Source organism: Engraulis encrasicolus, chromosome 24 (assembly GCF_034702125.1).
Source record: "Engraulis encrasicolus isolate BLACKSEA-1 chromosome 24, IST_EnEncr_1.0, whole genome shotgun sequence".
Lineage (NCBI taxonomy): Eukaryota > Metazoa > Chordata > Actinopteri > Clupeiformes > Engraulidae > Engraulis > Engraulis encrasicolus.
The window spans coordinates 9,694,677-9,712,176 of NC_085880.1; the positions used below are offsets into that span (position 1 = coordinate 9,694,677).

The 17,500-nt window shown below is 45.3% G+C and overlaps 2 protein-coding genes across 2 annotated transcripts in view; both read left to right on the top strand.

The window, feature by feature from the left end:
• Positions 1 to 6,463: 6,463 nt before the first annotated feature.
• Positions 6,464 to 8,573, top strand: mrpl57 (mitochondrial ribosomal protein L57). The gene is made up of 2 exons (XM_063192044.1): positions 6,464 to 6,563; positions 7,518 to 8,573. Exon 2 carries the CDS (start codon positions 7,594 to 7,596, stop codon positions 7,906 to 7,908), a length of 315 nt encoding a protein of 104 aa, XP_063048114.1. The 5' UTR covers positions 6,464 to 6,563; positions 7,518 to 7,593; the 3' UTR covers positions 7,909 to 8,573.
• A 760-nt stretch (positions 8,574 to 9,333) lies between these two features.
• Positions 9,334 to 17,500, top strand: part of kcnh1a (potassium voltage-gated channel, subfamily H (eag-related), member 1a) — a 140,941-nt gene continuing 132,774 nt past the window's right edge. Inside the window, exons 1-2 of the mRNA XM_063191892.1 lie at positions 9,334 to 9,406; positions 15,707 to 15,830. Of these exons, the coding sequence (XP_063047962.1) occupies positions 9,334 to 9,406; positions 15,707 to 15,830 (197 nt within the window). The remainder of the gene's footprint in view (positions 9,407 to 15,706; positions 15,831 to 17,500) is intronic.

Genomic DNA, 17,500 nt, shown 5'->3' on the forward strand with positions numbered 1-17,500 from the left:
AGGGAGAAAGTGGAGTGAAAATGTGTGACAGGAGGAGTGAAAGAGAGAGAGAATTGGAGAGAGAGAGAGATGTGAAAGCACAAAAGGGAGAAACTGGGAGAGTGACAGGAGGAGAGAGAGAGAGAGAGAGAGAGAGAGAGAGAGAGAGAGAGAGAGAGAGAGAGAGAGAGAGAGACAGAGAGAGAGAGAGAGAGAGAGAGAGAGGGAGAGAGAGAGAGAGAGCGAGAAGGGGGAGTTAGGACAGGAGTGTAGAAAGTGAGAAAGTCAGAGTGGAAGTGTGTGACAGGAGGAGTGAAAGAGAGAGAGAGAGAGAGAGAGAGAGAGAGAGAGAGAGAGAGAGAGAGAGAGAGCGAGAGAGAGAGAGAGAGAGAGAGATGGGGGTAGAGGGGTCAGGAGTGAGAAAAGGGAAGCGGAGGGCTGATCTCAGAGGGCTGGGCTGACTTTTATCACGCCTGGCAGAACAGTCTAGTCCAGTCAAACCCACAATGCTAACAGGAACTTCGCAGTAGTACTGTAGTCTCTTCCACTGGAACAACCCTTGAACAACTCGCATTGCCGTTATCTCCTCCTGAAAAAACATGTCTCTGATAGTAAAACAGAACAGCTACTGTATGTGTTGTGCTGTGTTGTGTTGTGTGGACCAGGGGGCAAATAGGAACTTGGCATTAGTTATGATGGGCTGCACATTACGTACCTACAGTATGTGGGCACATCAGGGGTACTTGCCATGCCTGTTGCTGTTCAGCAGCACAGTAAACACATACGCACTTACACACGCACATGTACACGCACACACACATGTACGCACTCACGCACACAAACACACACACAAATTCTCTCTACCTCTCTCTCTCTCACACACACACAGACACACACACACACACACACAGACACAGACACACACACACACACACACACACACACACACACACACACACACACACACACACACACACACACACACACACACACACACACACACACATACAAACTCTCTCCTTCTGTCTCTCTCTTGTGCACTCAGACACATAGGCACAGACAAACATACGCTAGCGCACGCACACAGCTGCACATCTGCAACACACACTGTAGAGATTTATCCCACTGTAGAGATTTATCGCTGCTAACAACCCAGAAAATGAACGGCTCCTTTTTTCCACTTTTCACTCCATTCACACGTCCCCTTGCAAACACACACTCCCTTACACCGAGATAACGATGAACAGTCATTTCCATAGCAGGAAGAGATAAAGACATAAAACATAAAGAAAGAAAGAAAGAACGAAAGAAAGAAAGAAAGAAAGAAAGAAAGAAAGAAAGGGAAATGCTGAGAGACCGAGAGAGGGAGAGAGAGAGAGAGAGAGAGAGAGAGAGAGAGAGAGAGAGAGAGAGAGAGAGAGAGAGAGAGAGAGAGAGAGAGAGAGAGAGAGAGAAAGAAAAAAAACATCTGACAGGGAAATCATGGGTCATTGTGCTGTGCCTCCTATCAATCTCATGTGCACTTTGCCCTGTCGGGTGAATGCCAATAAAGTTCCCCAAACATAAATGATTACGTTCCTGCTAAATCTGAAAGCTCAACCATACCAATAAATCCAGGAAATCCAGAGGAGATTTAGCCTGTCTGTAAACTATTGTTTGCATCAGACACACATTTCCTCATTTTTCTTATTTACAGTGGCAACACATAGCAAGGGCGTCTTTGGCAGGGGAAAAGATAAGCAATGTGTGGTAAATAACAGGCATGAACTGGGGAAGCACTGCTCATTCAGCCTGGATTACATCACGTCACTTTCCATCCTCAAGGTTTTATTGACATGTAGCGCCTGTAAAAAAAAGGGGGTAAAAAGGTTGTGTGAAACCTCTCTATATGCTTTTGTTTTATACCAAGAAGTAAGCTTAATTCTGTGGAGAGAGAGAGACAGACGGACAGCCAGAGAGAGAGAGAGAGAGAGAGAGAGAGAGAGAGAGACAGAGACAGAGACAGAGACAGAGACAGAGACTTAGGTGTCATCGTGTGAATAATTGAAAGAGAGACAGACAGGCAAAAAAGCAACAGGTAGAGAGAAAAAATATAATGAAAGAGAAGAAGAAAGCATGGGAAAGACAGAGACAGAGAGAGTAGTGAGAGAGACAGAGAGGAGCATGGAGACAGTAGGCTATAACTCAATGGCAAAAATCCCTCTCACATTTCATTTGCCGGTGTGTCACTAAGTCTGCAGCTCTGTGGAGAAAGGGGGGTGCGGGGTGAATAACCGAATTCTCTCCACAGGCGATCCGTATGCCTTTACATTTGAAAAGGAAACAATTCACGTCTCTGTTCACCTCGCCGACTGTGTGCATGATCTGCGCCTGCCTGGCTTTGCAAACGGAGGTGGTGACTCACAGGACTGGCATATTAATTGGATTTTTGGAAAATAAAAGATGGGGTTGCCTTTTGTCTCGGAGCCTCAGAGCCCCAACCTCCCCCCTCACCTCACCCCAAAACCTGGAGCAGCAGCGATGAGTCAGAGGAAAAGATCTTGAGATGAGAAGAATAGATGAAAGGACATGAAAAACTGGGAGGGAGAGAGATGCATGGATGGATAAAGCATAGACTGAAAAAGTGGGGGGGTTCCCCCCAAATAACTCTCATCGCGAGCCTCTTTCTTTCAGGGTGCCTGAACAACACTGTGAACTGGGGTGACTCACTGCCCAGCACAAAGCAACCCATGCACACACACACACACACACACACACACACACACACACACACACACACACACACACACACACACACACACACACACACACACACACAACACACACACCACACACACACACACACACACACACACACACACACACACACACACACACACACACACACACACACACACACACACACACACACACACACACACACCATGCTTTTCACCTCTCCACCATCACGACCCCTCAGCACCCCTGTCCCCATCACCTCTGCACATGTTATTAAAATGCCCTAAAGTTTTATGCTCCCTGAAGCAACATTTCACATCAACGCAGGAAAAGCCAGTGCAAGGGCACCCCATTAACCATCCTGGTGACTGGTTGGTGCTCTCTCACTTCTGCACACCATACTAATATTGCACAGTACAACTTTTTTCCCCTCCTGCTCCTTCACTCACTCTGCACCATATCAATGGATGCTTTATTCCTTCCTTATGTTGCCTTTACTTATACTCCTTCTTCGTGCTCCCTTTCACCCTCTACCAAACAACTCTCTCTCTCTCTCTCTCTCTCTCTCTCTCTCTCTCTCTCTCTCTCTCTCTCTCTCTCTCTCTCTCTCTCTCTCTCTCTCTCTCTCTCTCTCTCTCTCTCTCTCTCTCTCTCTCTCTCTCTGGCGTCTGCAGCCCTACCCACTAATCAGTTCCATATGTCTCTCCTCGTATGCTTCAGTAACACTGTTGTGCTCCGTGCCCACTTTCCTAGCGGCGCTCCGTTCGACTTCTGGGGATTCCTCCAGTTTTCTCGTGGAAAAAAAAGCAACAACGCCTGCCTGCAAGCGGGGCCCCTGTCACCGGCAATGACTTCTCAGCACACACGTTTAGCCAGCACAGCTCCTAGCGCACTGCACTGTACACAGAGAAAAACACGCTGCCTCCAGCTGCAAGAGAACCGACCAGACCTCACCTCACCAGACCAAAACGTTTTGAAAGGTGACGTTAGTGAGAGGTGAGGGAATGATGCTTTCAGTGTCAAAGGTTGTATGAAAACTCAAAGTGATGAACGCAGGCTGAAAATGGACAGAAATGCAACAATAATAGACAGCATCCCAAGTAATGGACTTCAATAGGCTACAATAGACCCCTTCACAGTCGATGGTTTTATGAGATAGCATAACATAGCCTACTGATGTAGACTAATTTCCTAAAAGTAGGCGTAACTAACCACATTTCTGATGGTCGGTCTTTGTGTTATAGCCCATTACAGGTCCTACACAGGCAAGCAAACAAATGGCAAACCCAGAAAGACCTAAATTACTATAATAAAACTACATCATTCCCAGAAATTAATTAAATTAATGTTTGCACGTATAGGCTAGGCTGCTGATGTAGGCCTAGGCTACATCCACTTACCCCTAAAACTTTGCACGTGAGGGCGACTCATGCAGTGCCAGTTTACGACTTGCACTGGGGACTCAGACGGGACGTCCAATTTCCATTACTGACTGCACGAGTTCCCCCCGTCAGCGCGACGCATGGGCGCAGACACAATAGCGCGCTGAACGAAGCAAGATAAAAGGCCCGTGTACAGCTGTTGTGTCACACCATCGGAATGTGCAGGAGCCAGATCCCGTGTGTGCGCATGGCCACGGTCCGAACGAGCGCGCGAGTCCTGTGCTTGTCGCAAGGTGGATTTTACAGTTTTCACTTCCAGTATATGGAACAATGGGGCACTTGTGTTGGTTTTTAACTGGGTTCAGATATGTAAAGGGACTGCAGGCTTACAATGACATTCATTCCACACGTACAGTAGGCCTACTATACAGTAGGTACAATAATAGCTAGGCCTACTTTTGGGTTTGTAAATTTCACCTCAAATAAAAGCAAAACCAAACACATGCTCAAACAAGATTTTTATTACCCTATGTTTATTAGGTTCAGAGTCGTTTTTTTGAACCAGTGGTGTAGTCTACGTAGAACGCAGGTATACGGAGTATACCCACTTCTAAATTTTAGGGGCTTCAGTATACCCACTTAAAATTGATTGATCCATTATTTAGAATAGCATAAATATATACAGTATAGCCACTTCAGAAAATGCTAGGATATACAGTATACCCTCTTCAAAAAAGTAGACTACACCGCTGGGTTTTACTAATAGGCAGACTGGCTAGAACCCCCTCCAACTCTGTTCTGTGTATGTGCCCCCCAAATGTCAGTATCATCATAGTGGGCCCTACATAGGCTTACTAAAAAAATAATGCAATATGCCCCCCTGTCTACTTTTCACTTGGGGTCCCAAAAGGGAAGAACCTTGATTAGGTTAACCCTTGTTTATTTTAACTAACAGGCTATTTGCACACATTATCCTGAGTCTATTGCACAGATTTCAATGAGCCGCTATATAGTTTGCATGGGCTGCACCACCACCACATCGTGGAATGGGTGCCCGGTGGATTCTGCAGGACCGCTGCCAACGCGCGCAGCTAGAGCCACGCTGTTTTCCTGAAAATGTGTAATGGTTTTCCGACTCCCCTGCTCTCGCTTTTCCTCTCCACGCTGGGAGGGAAAACTCTGAAGCCATCCGACAGGAATGCACACACGGCCTCTCCCTCCAGCCCACTCGCCTTGGCTTTATCACTCCAAGCAGTGGGCAGCATGCGGTGAAACCACAGACCTCACTATTAATGCTGGACAATTTCAAGGTTTAAAAGCTGCACCTATTATGTTATCAAAACGAATGTAAACCAAACAACTAAGAGCTGAAGAAGTAGAAGTAAGCCTTATCAGGCAAAGTGCCTTTGGCCTTAAAATCTGTGATAGGCCTATTTTACAGACAACAGCTTGCATTAAAAGTCGGAATATGGGCCCTTTCCATCATGCTTCATCCCTACCACCACCATCAGAGATGTATAAAGTAGAAGTACTGTTACGGATGTTATTACAAAACTAGCAGAGTGAAATTACATAGTTGCATGTAATATCATATTACTAGCAGAAATATATGCTTAGAATCTCTGTTACTACTATGTAATTACATCCGTAACAGTAGGTAGTTCTGCGTTATACACCTCTGACCACCACAACCATTACCATGATAGACATCTGTCGACCACCCAAAGGCCCCTACCACTCTCTCTCTCTCTCTCTCTCTCTCTCTCTCTCTCTCTCTCTCTCTCTCTCTCTCTCTTACACACACACACACACACACACATACACACACACACACACACACACACACACACACACACATGCACACACACATGCACACACACACACACACACACACACATGCACACACACACACACACACACACACACGCACACACACACACACACACACACACACACACACACACACACACACACACACACACACACACACACACACACACACACACACACACACAGGGCAAAGTCATCTGAAAGACCCCCCCCACCCCATACAATGTAATGCATGGAGAGAGGGCCCACCCCGGGGCAACGATCCCTCCATCAGGCACACACACACACACACACACACACACACACACACACACACACACACACACACACACACACACACACACACACACACACACACACACACACACACACACACACACACACACACACACACACAGAGAGAGAGAGAGAAAGAGTACCAGACGCACACCTACACACAGAATATTGCTGGAGGAGAATCGAGTTTTTCCAGACAAACACTGCCCTCTAGTGGACTTCGTGAAACGCGGAACGCAAAAATATTCGTTCTGTTTGATCCTCTTCAGACACTGTACCAGAAAACAGACTGTGGCATTTGCGCATGCTCATAAGAAGTGTATCGACTCTGGAAGGAACGCATGATTTAGAGGTGGATTTGTGATTCTTTGGTGTTAGGTAACTAACTTAACTTCATTTTAACAAATTGTCTATGTGATAAGTACTACGTCTAACCTAACACGTCTTTTGATGGTTAACTATAGCTTTATTTACCGGCATTCAGACCTATAAACTGTATGGTGAGTCGAGACACATGCAGACTGTATACCTCCTTGCTAGGCTATGACAGCGAGCTGAAACAGACATTAGAACTACATTACATTATACATTTTTATATGATGTAGCGATTAGGCCTATACAATTCGGTTCAAGGCAGATTTTTTTTCATACACGGAGGCCAGTTGCGGTCATTGCCAGCTTTGCACATCCACGAGAAGCTTGCAGTTAGCTGGCTAATCAAGGTCAATGAATAATAATCACATAACATAACATTATCCGTTTGAATAAAACTAGCCGCTGTAAAACGGTGAGAAAACGTTAAAATGGAGCGCATTATCCAAACATGTGAAAATGTGGTGTCGATATTGTCAACATGACTGCTAGCAGTGCATGCTAACTTCTGTGTACATGTTTGGGTATGTGTTTTGGGCTTTGCCCGTATGTTGATTGATGTTATTTGCATGCAACATTGATGTTACGCATACCGTAGTTCTATGTCTTACCTGGCAGAGGAATAATTTTGTTGTCATCATGGCACATCCAGAAACGCTGGCATTAGTATTGCGAATGGCATTACATTTAATTACAGAATGACATTTTCTACTCTCTCTGTTACAACGAGGGTGAACGCAACCGAATCATTAGGTAGAAATGTATGTTTCCAACAGAACGAATATTTCCAAACTGTACAACGCCTAGTAATGAGGTAGATAAAAGAGAAATAAAAACAAAAAGTGCAATAGTGGTGAATTACTTGCATTATTGCATCTAAACTGCACTCCCACACTTATTCACTATATGTATTTTTTATGTAAATTTCTCAATTTATATAACAATCTCTGTTTTCTCCAGTTCTGACAGCGACACGCAGTTGCAGCTGTTTTGACACCAGAGCCAGGAACCAGTAGCAGCCAACCCCACCCCCACCATGTTCCTCACCCTGGCCCTGCTGAGGAAGGGCATCCCGGGCAAGCAGTGGATCGGCAAGTACCGGCGGCCCCGCCCCATCACCTGGCAGATGAAGCGCAACACGCTGAAGCACCTGGAGCGCGAGGCGGAGAACGAGTACTGGCTGAGCCGGCCCTTCATGAGCCTGGAGCAGGAGAGGGGCCACGCGGCCGAGCGACGCCAGCAGACCTTCCAGTCCATCCAGCAGGCTCGCTTCATCGGCAGGTTCCCCCGCCAGAAGACCCTGGAGGAACACCTGGGACACCTCAACACCACCAAGACCTGGTCCAGCTAGAGACCCAGTGGGGCACCCTGGGGAAGGGTATGGTGGTTTCCCCTTGGACAGCAGAGTGGAGTGTGGATACTGTGGAGACCACTGTGCCCAGGACTGGTGGACTGTTGATGGGGTGGGATGGAGGAGGGAAGGGAGAGGCGAAGATGGTGCCTTCCCATGGGTCCTTTCCATTATCCTAACTCCTGTCCTTGCTTGTGCTTGTGGCCTCGTAATGACGTTGTAAGATGTAAGAGGTGCAATTGAAAAGTCATTTTCTCAGCTGCAAACGGGATGTTGAATGAGGAAAGGTCCTCCAGAAGTTGTTGTGGCGAGGCTGACAGCAGGGAAACTTAATAGTTTTGTCCATGGAGACGGGGCATTAGCGATGCATGTGGCCACAAGTACAGGCCGAGGACGGGAGTTACAATAATGGAGTGCACCCTTGGAGGGTGGCGATGGTAGGGGTGGGGGGATGGGGGTGTTATATGTATTTAATGTAGATGGAAGAACAAGGGTTGGAAATTATGTGAATTGTGTCATCATTATGCAATGTGTTTATGTTTAAATATAAAAGAACAAAACCTATTTCTGAAATAGTGTTTTATTTGTGCAATGTATAAGACTTTTCCTGCCCGTCTCAACTTGCCATCAGAGAAGTAACAATACCCATAATCCTAGGTCTTGTTTTTTTTTTATGTCTCATGTCATAGAATTAGAAATGAATATGGAGTTATGAGATGTCTCTGATCAGAGATCAGACGTCATGTGTGTATAAATCTCCCTTCAAAGATAGACACACACACACACACACACACACACACACACACACACACACACACACACACACACACACACACACACACACACACGCAGCAGAAGAGTCGGTCCATCAAGCGCCCCAGGAGGCATTGTGTAGGGATGGTAAAGGGTAAATGGAGTTAGTATGGTTGATGGCAGATGGAAACCTGTGATATTCTTATCCAGTATTTCACTTGCTGAGTCAGTCAATTCGGGGACTTGTTTGAACAAGCAGGTTCTTATCGGTTTCGATCAGGGTTTTGGAGTCCCCCTGATTTCAGTTCCATTACGCACCACCAGATGGCGCTCGAGTTTTGAGGATGGAGATGAAGCGCTACTCAGGCACGAAGTTGGGTACCAGTCAGACATGCCGGTCCGAAGATGTGAGGCAGCTGTGAAGCTGAGGGGGGCGCGCATTTCTGCAAGAAATGTTGTCTAGTGCGCGTAATCGAGAGGGGGGTGTCGTTTCTCAACCGTTGCGAGGGCTAGTGTGAGGAGGAAAGCCCCCAGTCCAAATCTCCGTAGGAGAGACGAGAGCAGCATGAAGATAGCAGAGGCATTCGAGCCATCTGAGACGGCAGTTTGCGGATAACGTTTGGTTCCCGGTCTCCGCTCGCCATCCGCGGGACGACTTCATGAGCCGCCGTGATGGCAGGCGGCCGGAGAGGATTAATAGCTCCTCAGAATACTTTTCTAGAGAATATTGTCAGACGATCGAACGGTAAGGCGAACGCACACCATTTCAACACTCTTTATAATGACAGCCATGGCATGCACTGAGTCAATGATGCAAACGCCACTGAAAGTCTGTGAATGCACGGCAAAAAACTAAACTTTTCCTTTAATTTATACATGTCCATTCTATTTTGTTCCGTGATTTTTATTTCATTTGACTAATTACGAGCTGTCTTTGACGTATGGTACTTTAAACATTAACAGGATATGTCGTGGGCAACATACTTCACTCCTCTCCATACTTATTACGCGGTTCCCCAAAGAATATCTATTTATACATAGTCATTTTTAGGAAATAGAATTACGACATACAGAGTGTGTCCCTCCCATACACACACCCATCTATTAAGGCAGTTTGCAGAATAGCCTCTAATTTAGGTGACTTACAGAGATCATGCCGTTAATGCTGTATTGATTGCCATTCTCCTGTCCATTTATGTTGGTTGCATTTCATGTGAATTTCGTAAAACCTACAATGATAGATTTTTAACTGAACAATCAGCCAGATACGTAAGAACTATACGTTGAGGTAATGTCTGCAATGGAGACCGATGGACGATGTTGTCTAACACCTTCAGGGTAAATGTCATATGGTGAATTTCTGGTAAGCTATTCTGATCGGGTTATCTTTGGCCGCATCAATGTCTCCTCATTGCATAAGGCGGAGTAGATATCTTAACAACTCTCCCAGGCTACTACACATTCCTTGCGTAGACCTACGCTAAAACTTTCCAACTACCGAGCATTTGTTAAAAACAATTTCTGTAGTAAGCCGCCTAACTAGTGACCTTATTTCTTAAGGTGTAGATAGGGATATTTGAACAGTTTAAAGTCACCAAGACCTATTATCTTCAACTTAAAATAGAGCATCTGTGTTGATATGTCAATACCTTGGCTCTCTCCATAGTGGGGTGACGAATCATTTTCATGTAACTAAGGATTTTGCACTCTGTAGGCCTAATCACAGGCTCAGGTATAGCGTGCGCCCAAGTTATACTGTAAGCGTAATGATGATGTTATGCAACTTTCAAGGCGCCTTCGCAAAAGCAAGCAAGGTGGATAGACTAATCCTTCTTGGAAAGACCCGGAAATGTAGGGCCATCTCTCTCTCTCTCTCTCTCTCTCTCTCTCTCTCTCTCTCTCTCTCTCTCTCTCTCTCTCTCTCTCTCTCTCTCTCTTGTAAATTACGCACTGCCCTTTCCAACAAATCGGCTAATCCCATTCAATTGTTATCATGTTTTGTTAATAGCAGTAGGCCTATGAAATGTAGTGGTGATCATGCTGATGTAGAATATTGGACCTATCAAGACAGTATATTCATCTAATATGGATGTTGTAGCCTAAGCCTATCAAGAGAGTATATTCATCTAATATGGGTGTTGTAGCCTAAGCCATTACAATTTTTTGTTTTGTTATTGTTTGTCAAAATATCTGTGCAAGGTTTTGTAGTATCTGTCGTGCTTTAACTGTTTTTCTTCTCAACTTTTCAGTTTGGACATTATCACATAGGCAGACAGGTATACCCATACTGTGAAGTGCCCCTTCCTTTAACAATTTCCAAATAAGTCTCTCTCTCTCTCTCTCTCTCTCTCTCTCTCTCTCTCTCTCTCTCTCTCTCTCTCTCTCTCTCTCTCTCTCTCCTCGAAGCATAGCCTGTTCTATACCAATTTCTGTTAATTTACAAGCTCTGTACATCAAGTCTCTTAACAAATTCATTTCTTATCCTTTGTTTTCCCCCCTCAAATGATTTGCCTATTAACACACTTGTAAGTGTTAATTCACAATTAACACTACCGGAAACAAGTAGGCCTAATGTTTACGCTGTAAAGGTATTCCGATTTTCTTTGCACAAACGCTATTAAGTCTCTTACAACATTGTAAAATAACAAATGTTGGCATGGAACGCCCTCCCTTATTCCATAGTGGTTGCTGTGCTTGTGCAGATAGTCAATCATCTCCATGTGGCGTGCTAGCTGTGCCGTAATTTAATGTCTTTCCTGTCTTTCCTCTTTTCTTTTGTGCCGTCATACTAAATTGTGAGACCATCATCCCTCTTGACCTCGCCCTTTCGCAGGTTTTCCACACACAGAGCTGGAACATGCTTTTTCGAGAGTGTTTATGTTCTCAATATTTTCAAAAGGCCAGCGTCTTTAGTGCTTACAGTAGCTGGTACAATGCCACGCCACACAGACGTGTTTACATTGGATTAGAGAGACAGAAATGGCTCCTGAAATGAAAAAAAAAAGAAAGTTATGATAATGTGCTAGTGATGGAGCTGGCAGGCTGATCGTTTAGGCTTTCAGTGCTGTACAGTTTACAGTGGCATCCTGGGACTGTTTAAACCCCATAAGCACATTCTGTATATGGCTACAGTATGCACAGTCTGCAAAGGTGAATAATAGGACTAGACATATGGTTGAGTGCTTACAGCACATGCAGGATGTTGCCAATCAAGGCTTGATCATTTTAGTCTGTGTGTGTGTGTGTGTGTGCATGTGCGCGTGTGTGCGCGTGTGTGGTAAATATACACAGCCCTTGAAAACATCCCTAAAGAAATCTAAAAAACTTTGCTTAGCTTGTGTTTATATGTGTGAACGTCTGTGTATCTGTAGCATGGTGTGTGTGTGTGTGTGTGTGTGTGTGTGTGTGTGTGTGTGTGTGTGTGTGTGTGTGTGTGTGTGTGTGTGTGTGTGTGTGTGTGTGTGTGTGTGTGTGTGTGTGTGTGTGTGTGTGTGGATGGATGTGTGGAGGCATGATAAGATTGTATAGCAACCCCCCACTCAGTTCTCTGTGTGCTTCAGCAGGAGGGCTGCTCTTTTTTTCACCCCGCTTGGATTATCTCCTGTTCGTTCTGTACCAAAGGGCCCAATGTCAACCATTTGTGCTGGTGATTACAGGCAACTAATCCTCTATTGCCATATTGAATCACTTGTTGTCTAATTTTACAATGAGCTTGCTTATTTTTCTGAAAGCTGCGCTTCTGACAGGGGGGAAAGGGAGGTGGTGTGAGAGAGAGTCAGGTCTCTGTACTGTATGCTAACGCAGCACCTCTGAAGTGGCCCTGTCAGCTCTGCCGCTCAATAATCCACTGGCCTGGCCCGCAGCACACTTGCACCGTACTGTACGCTACTGTAACTGAGGTCATCTGCGCTAGATCGCTAGGTCCGGACCGATAGCTCAGCGCTACCAATACTGCGCTACCAATATCTATGTTCTGCCGCCGAACTCCTCTAGTTGGCATCCGTTACACTCACCTCCCTAAACTAGGGTGACCAGATTTTTGTAGCCTGAAACCGGGACACTTCGTGCGTAACTGAAGGACAATATTTGGCGGGTGGATCTGGGGGTCCTCCCCCAGGAAAAAAAAATACTTTTTAGATGCCGTTTCCTGCATTCTAATCAATTTTAGAGGGAGGAATGACAAATCGCAACTGACTCCTTCAGACTTTCTATACAAGCACTGGCTGCCATTAATTGTGACCGGTAAACATGTAATCTTATATACCCTGATAGACATGGCGCAATGTAGTGGGTGGCCAAAACCGGGACATATTTGTGTCCCGAGAGGGTTTGCTTGGGACCTGGGACACACAACTCCAAACCGGGACGTCTGATCACCCTACCCTAAACCTCACTCCGACCCTTGGTCCGCGGCACCAGTGTAACTGAGGTCATCTCTGCACTAGTTCACCATTCGGGGCTCAAACCCGTGACAGACGAGTCAACGATCCAGTTCGGGCATGGGGAGGCACAGCACGATAATGCTGAGCTACTCTAAATGTCCAAACAGATAGCTCAGCGCTACTAATACTGTATGAGGCTTCGGGAGGGAGGTTTACCAATGTTCTACTGACTCACTCTTCTACTGTAGTTGGCATCCATTACCCTACCACATTCTGGGCCAAGGAACAGCCGCACCTCAGGACAGGCCTCTCTGATAGCCAATAGCCAAAGAAGAACAGGCATCTCTTCTAGCCAATAAACAGTGACTATGAGAAGAGATTCACTCTGCATTACTATTTTAGGAGACACAAAAGTGTTGTGTATGTGTGTTTGAAAATAAATGCATGTAATCGTTTTGGAGGGATGTAGGGTGAGATGATTGACGTTTTCCAGAGATTGAGAGGACGGGTGTCACCTCTGGAAGTAAGTAATCTATTCCAATTAGTTTATGGAACAAGTAATGGAAACTGTACAATTGTATAGCTGCATTGAAAGCCTTGATGTTGACTGCCAAAAAACTCAGGCTGGTGAGATGTAGAATCCCCTGCACATGCTGGCCAGGGACAGAAGTGCTGCTACACAGATACTCTGTTATAAATGTTAGTAATAATAGAGACATGGAGGTACCTTATTAATCCCACAAGAAAAGAAGATTTTTTTGCAGCCCACATGATAGATTCAGCTATAGAGCTGCTCTTTTATTCCACCTTTGCATTACCAGTTAAGTACTGAAATAGTAGGATGCTGCAGTGTGGGACGATATACAGTTTGTACATAGGTATGTTTTAGAAGCAGAAGTGTAGGTCAGTGGTCAACGGTCGTCATAGAAATAGGCATATACGTACTGTAGTCACGGCACTGTATTTGACTAATACATGTTCGTGCAAATGCGTACACCGTGAAAGAGGGATACTCCATGCACTATTAATAGAGCACTTTACTAGTGTAAATGCCAGACACTTGAAGGAAAAGCACCACATAAGAGTATGAGTGGAGCATAAAGGTCTTATAAAACATCAAGCAACATACAGTATATAGACCTACATCAAGTAAAATATAGGCCCTTTCTGAGACATATTAATGACTTTGTGCATCCTGGAACCTTCTGCTCCAGTTACTAATACGACACATACAACTAATGCATCAAAAAAATCCCACCGGGGTATAAAATATGTATTATGGCCCCAAGGAGCCACCGTAAGGTAGAGGTGGAGTCAGTATGATACATGGGTGTGGTCGTGGTGGGCAGCAGAATAGTTTGCAAGATGGAAGCTTGGGGAAGCGGGACCATCCCAGAAATATGTATCCCAGAACAAGCATAAATAATCTATTCATGTCATGCAAGCCATGGAACATGAAATGCATATTAAAGAATGAAAAATTGAAGAGGAACCTACTCCTTGCTGATTTTGTTTACTACAACATTACAACATTAGTACACCATCCCAGATACATTTCAACCACGTCCTTGGTTTCAACTCTCTTGATCAACTTGATCACTGATTTTCTGGCCGTACCCAATGTGTTCTGTCTTATGGAGTTTAATGGAATTCTGTACAACATACTTCAATCAATTCCTTACCAAAAGGAGAAGGCCTACCTCAAGGGAGAGAAGTAAGTGAGAAGTTTTGAGAAACCCCCATCTCCTCTTGTGTATTAGCCTTTTTATGTGACGCCAGACACCTTCGAGTCAATGCGTTTGAAGCAGGAAAAGTACTATCATAGACATAAGCGTACACCCAACTGTTTTCAATGGAAACCGGCAGGGGCGCTGCCATTTGTTTTGGGCCCCATGAAAGATTCTAATTTCGGGGGCCCTTAAGGGCCCATGTCAGTGCTGCAGTGCTTGGGCCCTTAGAATCTAACACCTTCCTCCCTAGCAGCACCCATGCAAACCGGTAGTCGTTTTTCCCCACTTTTCTTCAAAAACAGAACTTGCCTGACGTGACGGTGAAAGAGGCTAATTGTGCACAGGGTTGCTGGGCCCTGCTGATGCTGGCAGGTCAGGCTAGTGGAGTAACAGGGCTGCTTCTCCTTTCCTACGCTTTTACTTTCATACATAGTGGCTTTCATTGTGCTGTGACTTTTAACAGTTCTCCCATCCTTTCCTCCCCGATGCAGTGTGCTGTAAATACAGATACATGTAGGTGTTGTCTGGCCGCAAAGGATGGCATTTGATCACAGTTTCCCCTTCTTCCCTTCTTTTTTCTCTTCTTTCCTTTTTTCTCTTCTCTTCTACTTTTACTCTTGTCTCATCCTCACTATCTTCTCTTCTCTTCTCTTCTCTTCTCTTCTCTTCTCTTCTCTTCTCTTCTCTTCTCTTCTCGTCTCATCTCATCTCTTCTCTCTTCTCTTCTCTTCTCTTCTCTTCTCTTCTCTTCTCTTCTCTTCTCTTCTCTTCTCTTCTCTTCTCTTCTCTTCTCTTCTCTTCTCTTCTCTTCTCTTCTCTTCTCTTCCGTCTAATCCATCCATTTTTTTTCACCTCCACTGCTTCCACCTCTCCTCCTACTATCCTTCTCTTCTGTCCGCTCTTCTCCACTTCTCTCTTCTCTCCTTGTGACAGACACAAACTTCGTCTTGGGCAATGCTCAGATTGTGGATTGGCCCATCGTCTACAGCAACGATGGCTTCTGCAAGCTGTCTGGCTACCACCGGGCTGAGGTCATGCAGAAGAGCAGCACCTGCAGGTAACCACCAATCAACAATCACCAGCTACCAACCTCCTTCACCGATTGGTGAACTAGTCCCCTTAACCGATGATCAACCTCCAATCACCAATTACCAACCGCATTCACCGATTGGTGAACTAGTCACCTTAACCGATGATCAACCTCCAATCACCAATTACCAACCTCCTTCACCGATTGGTGAACTAGTCCCCATAACCGATGATCAACCTCCAATCTCCAATTACCAACCACCAACCTCCTTCATCGATTGGTGAACTACGTAGTCCCCTTAACCGATGATCAACCGTCATGTTGATTACAGATGATCAACTGTCATGTTGATAACCGATGATCAACAATCAATCACCAATCACTAACCTCAAGTCTACCATTTTGCCATGTCACCGTCTGCAATTTTACCAAAAACGTATCATTGTTCAGCTTGCCATATCGTTTTTAAGGGAGTCTCCTAGAAACAAACCGTTTTGCCCCTATTCAGAGCTTAGAATCTTGCATATCAAACAAATCATATAGCCGTAACACAAAATATGCTGTGGCTCTGCAAAAAATAAATAAATAAAAATAAATCCATTAAAATCAATTATGGTCAAGAGATTCCTCCAACTTTCCAAAAGCAGAGTGGTACTCAAAGTATTTGCAATCCAAAACAACAACCACCATACCTCTTAAGCAATCACCCACTACTAATGGTCTAAAACAAAAACAACAATCACCAATCCACTTAGCTAGCCTCTCACTGGGTTCCCATCTCCATAACCTGCTGCTCTCCTCGCCTCTCTCATCAGATAGGTACTTGTATCACGGCTCCAATCTCCTCTACCCACAACCCCCTTCTCGCATTTACTATATCCACTTGGCCCACTAGTCTCCTTTCATCTCACGTCTCTACCCACCAATCCCATTTGCTATCCCCTTTTCCCCACCCTGACCAAAATCCTCACACACGCGCAGAAACACACACACCAGGTAAACACTGTCGAAATTTGTCCCACTTTCATCCATCAAGGGTTAAAAGGACTCACAACCATCCAGTGCCTTCCCTCACAGCCAACCACACACACACACACACACACACACACACACACACACACACACACACACACACACACACACACACACACACACACACACACACACACACACACACACACACACACACACACACACTCACACACACACACACACACACACATGCTTAGGCCAATGCCTTCCATGGCCTGCAGGTAGCTTGTGCTCTTAACATCCTGTCACCCCTACCTACCTATTGACCAATTCTTCCATCTAGCCTTTACTCCCTTTACTTCCATTCCCTGTTGCTAACCACCACCCCTGTTTCCTCATATCTGCAAATAGCTGTCTTCACACTTACCCTCTCCACTTGCTGTACACACTATGTACAGTACACACACACACACACACACACGACACACACACACACACTCTCTCTCTCTCTCTCTCTCTCTCGCTCTCTCTCGCTCTCTCTCTGTCTCTCTCTCGCTGTCTCTCTCGTTCTGTCTCTCTCTCTTTCTCTCTCTCTGTCTCCTTGTCTCTATCTTTGCCACCCCCCCTCTCTCTCTCTCTCTCTCTTTCTCTCTCTCTCTCTCTCTCTCTCTCTCTCTCTCTCTCTCTCCTTATACCCCCCCCCACACACACACACACACATACAC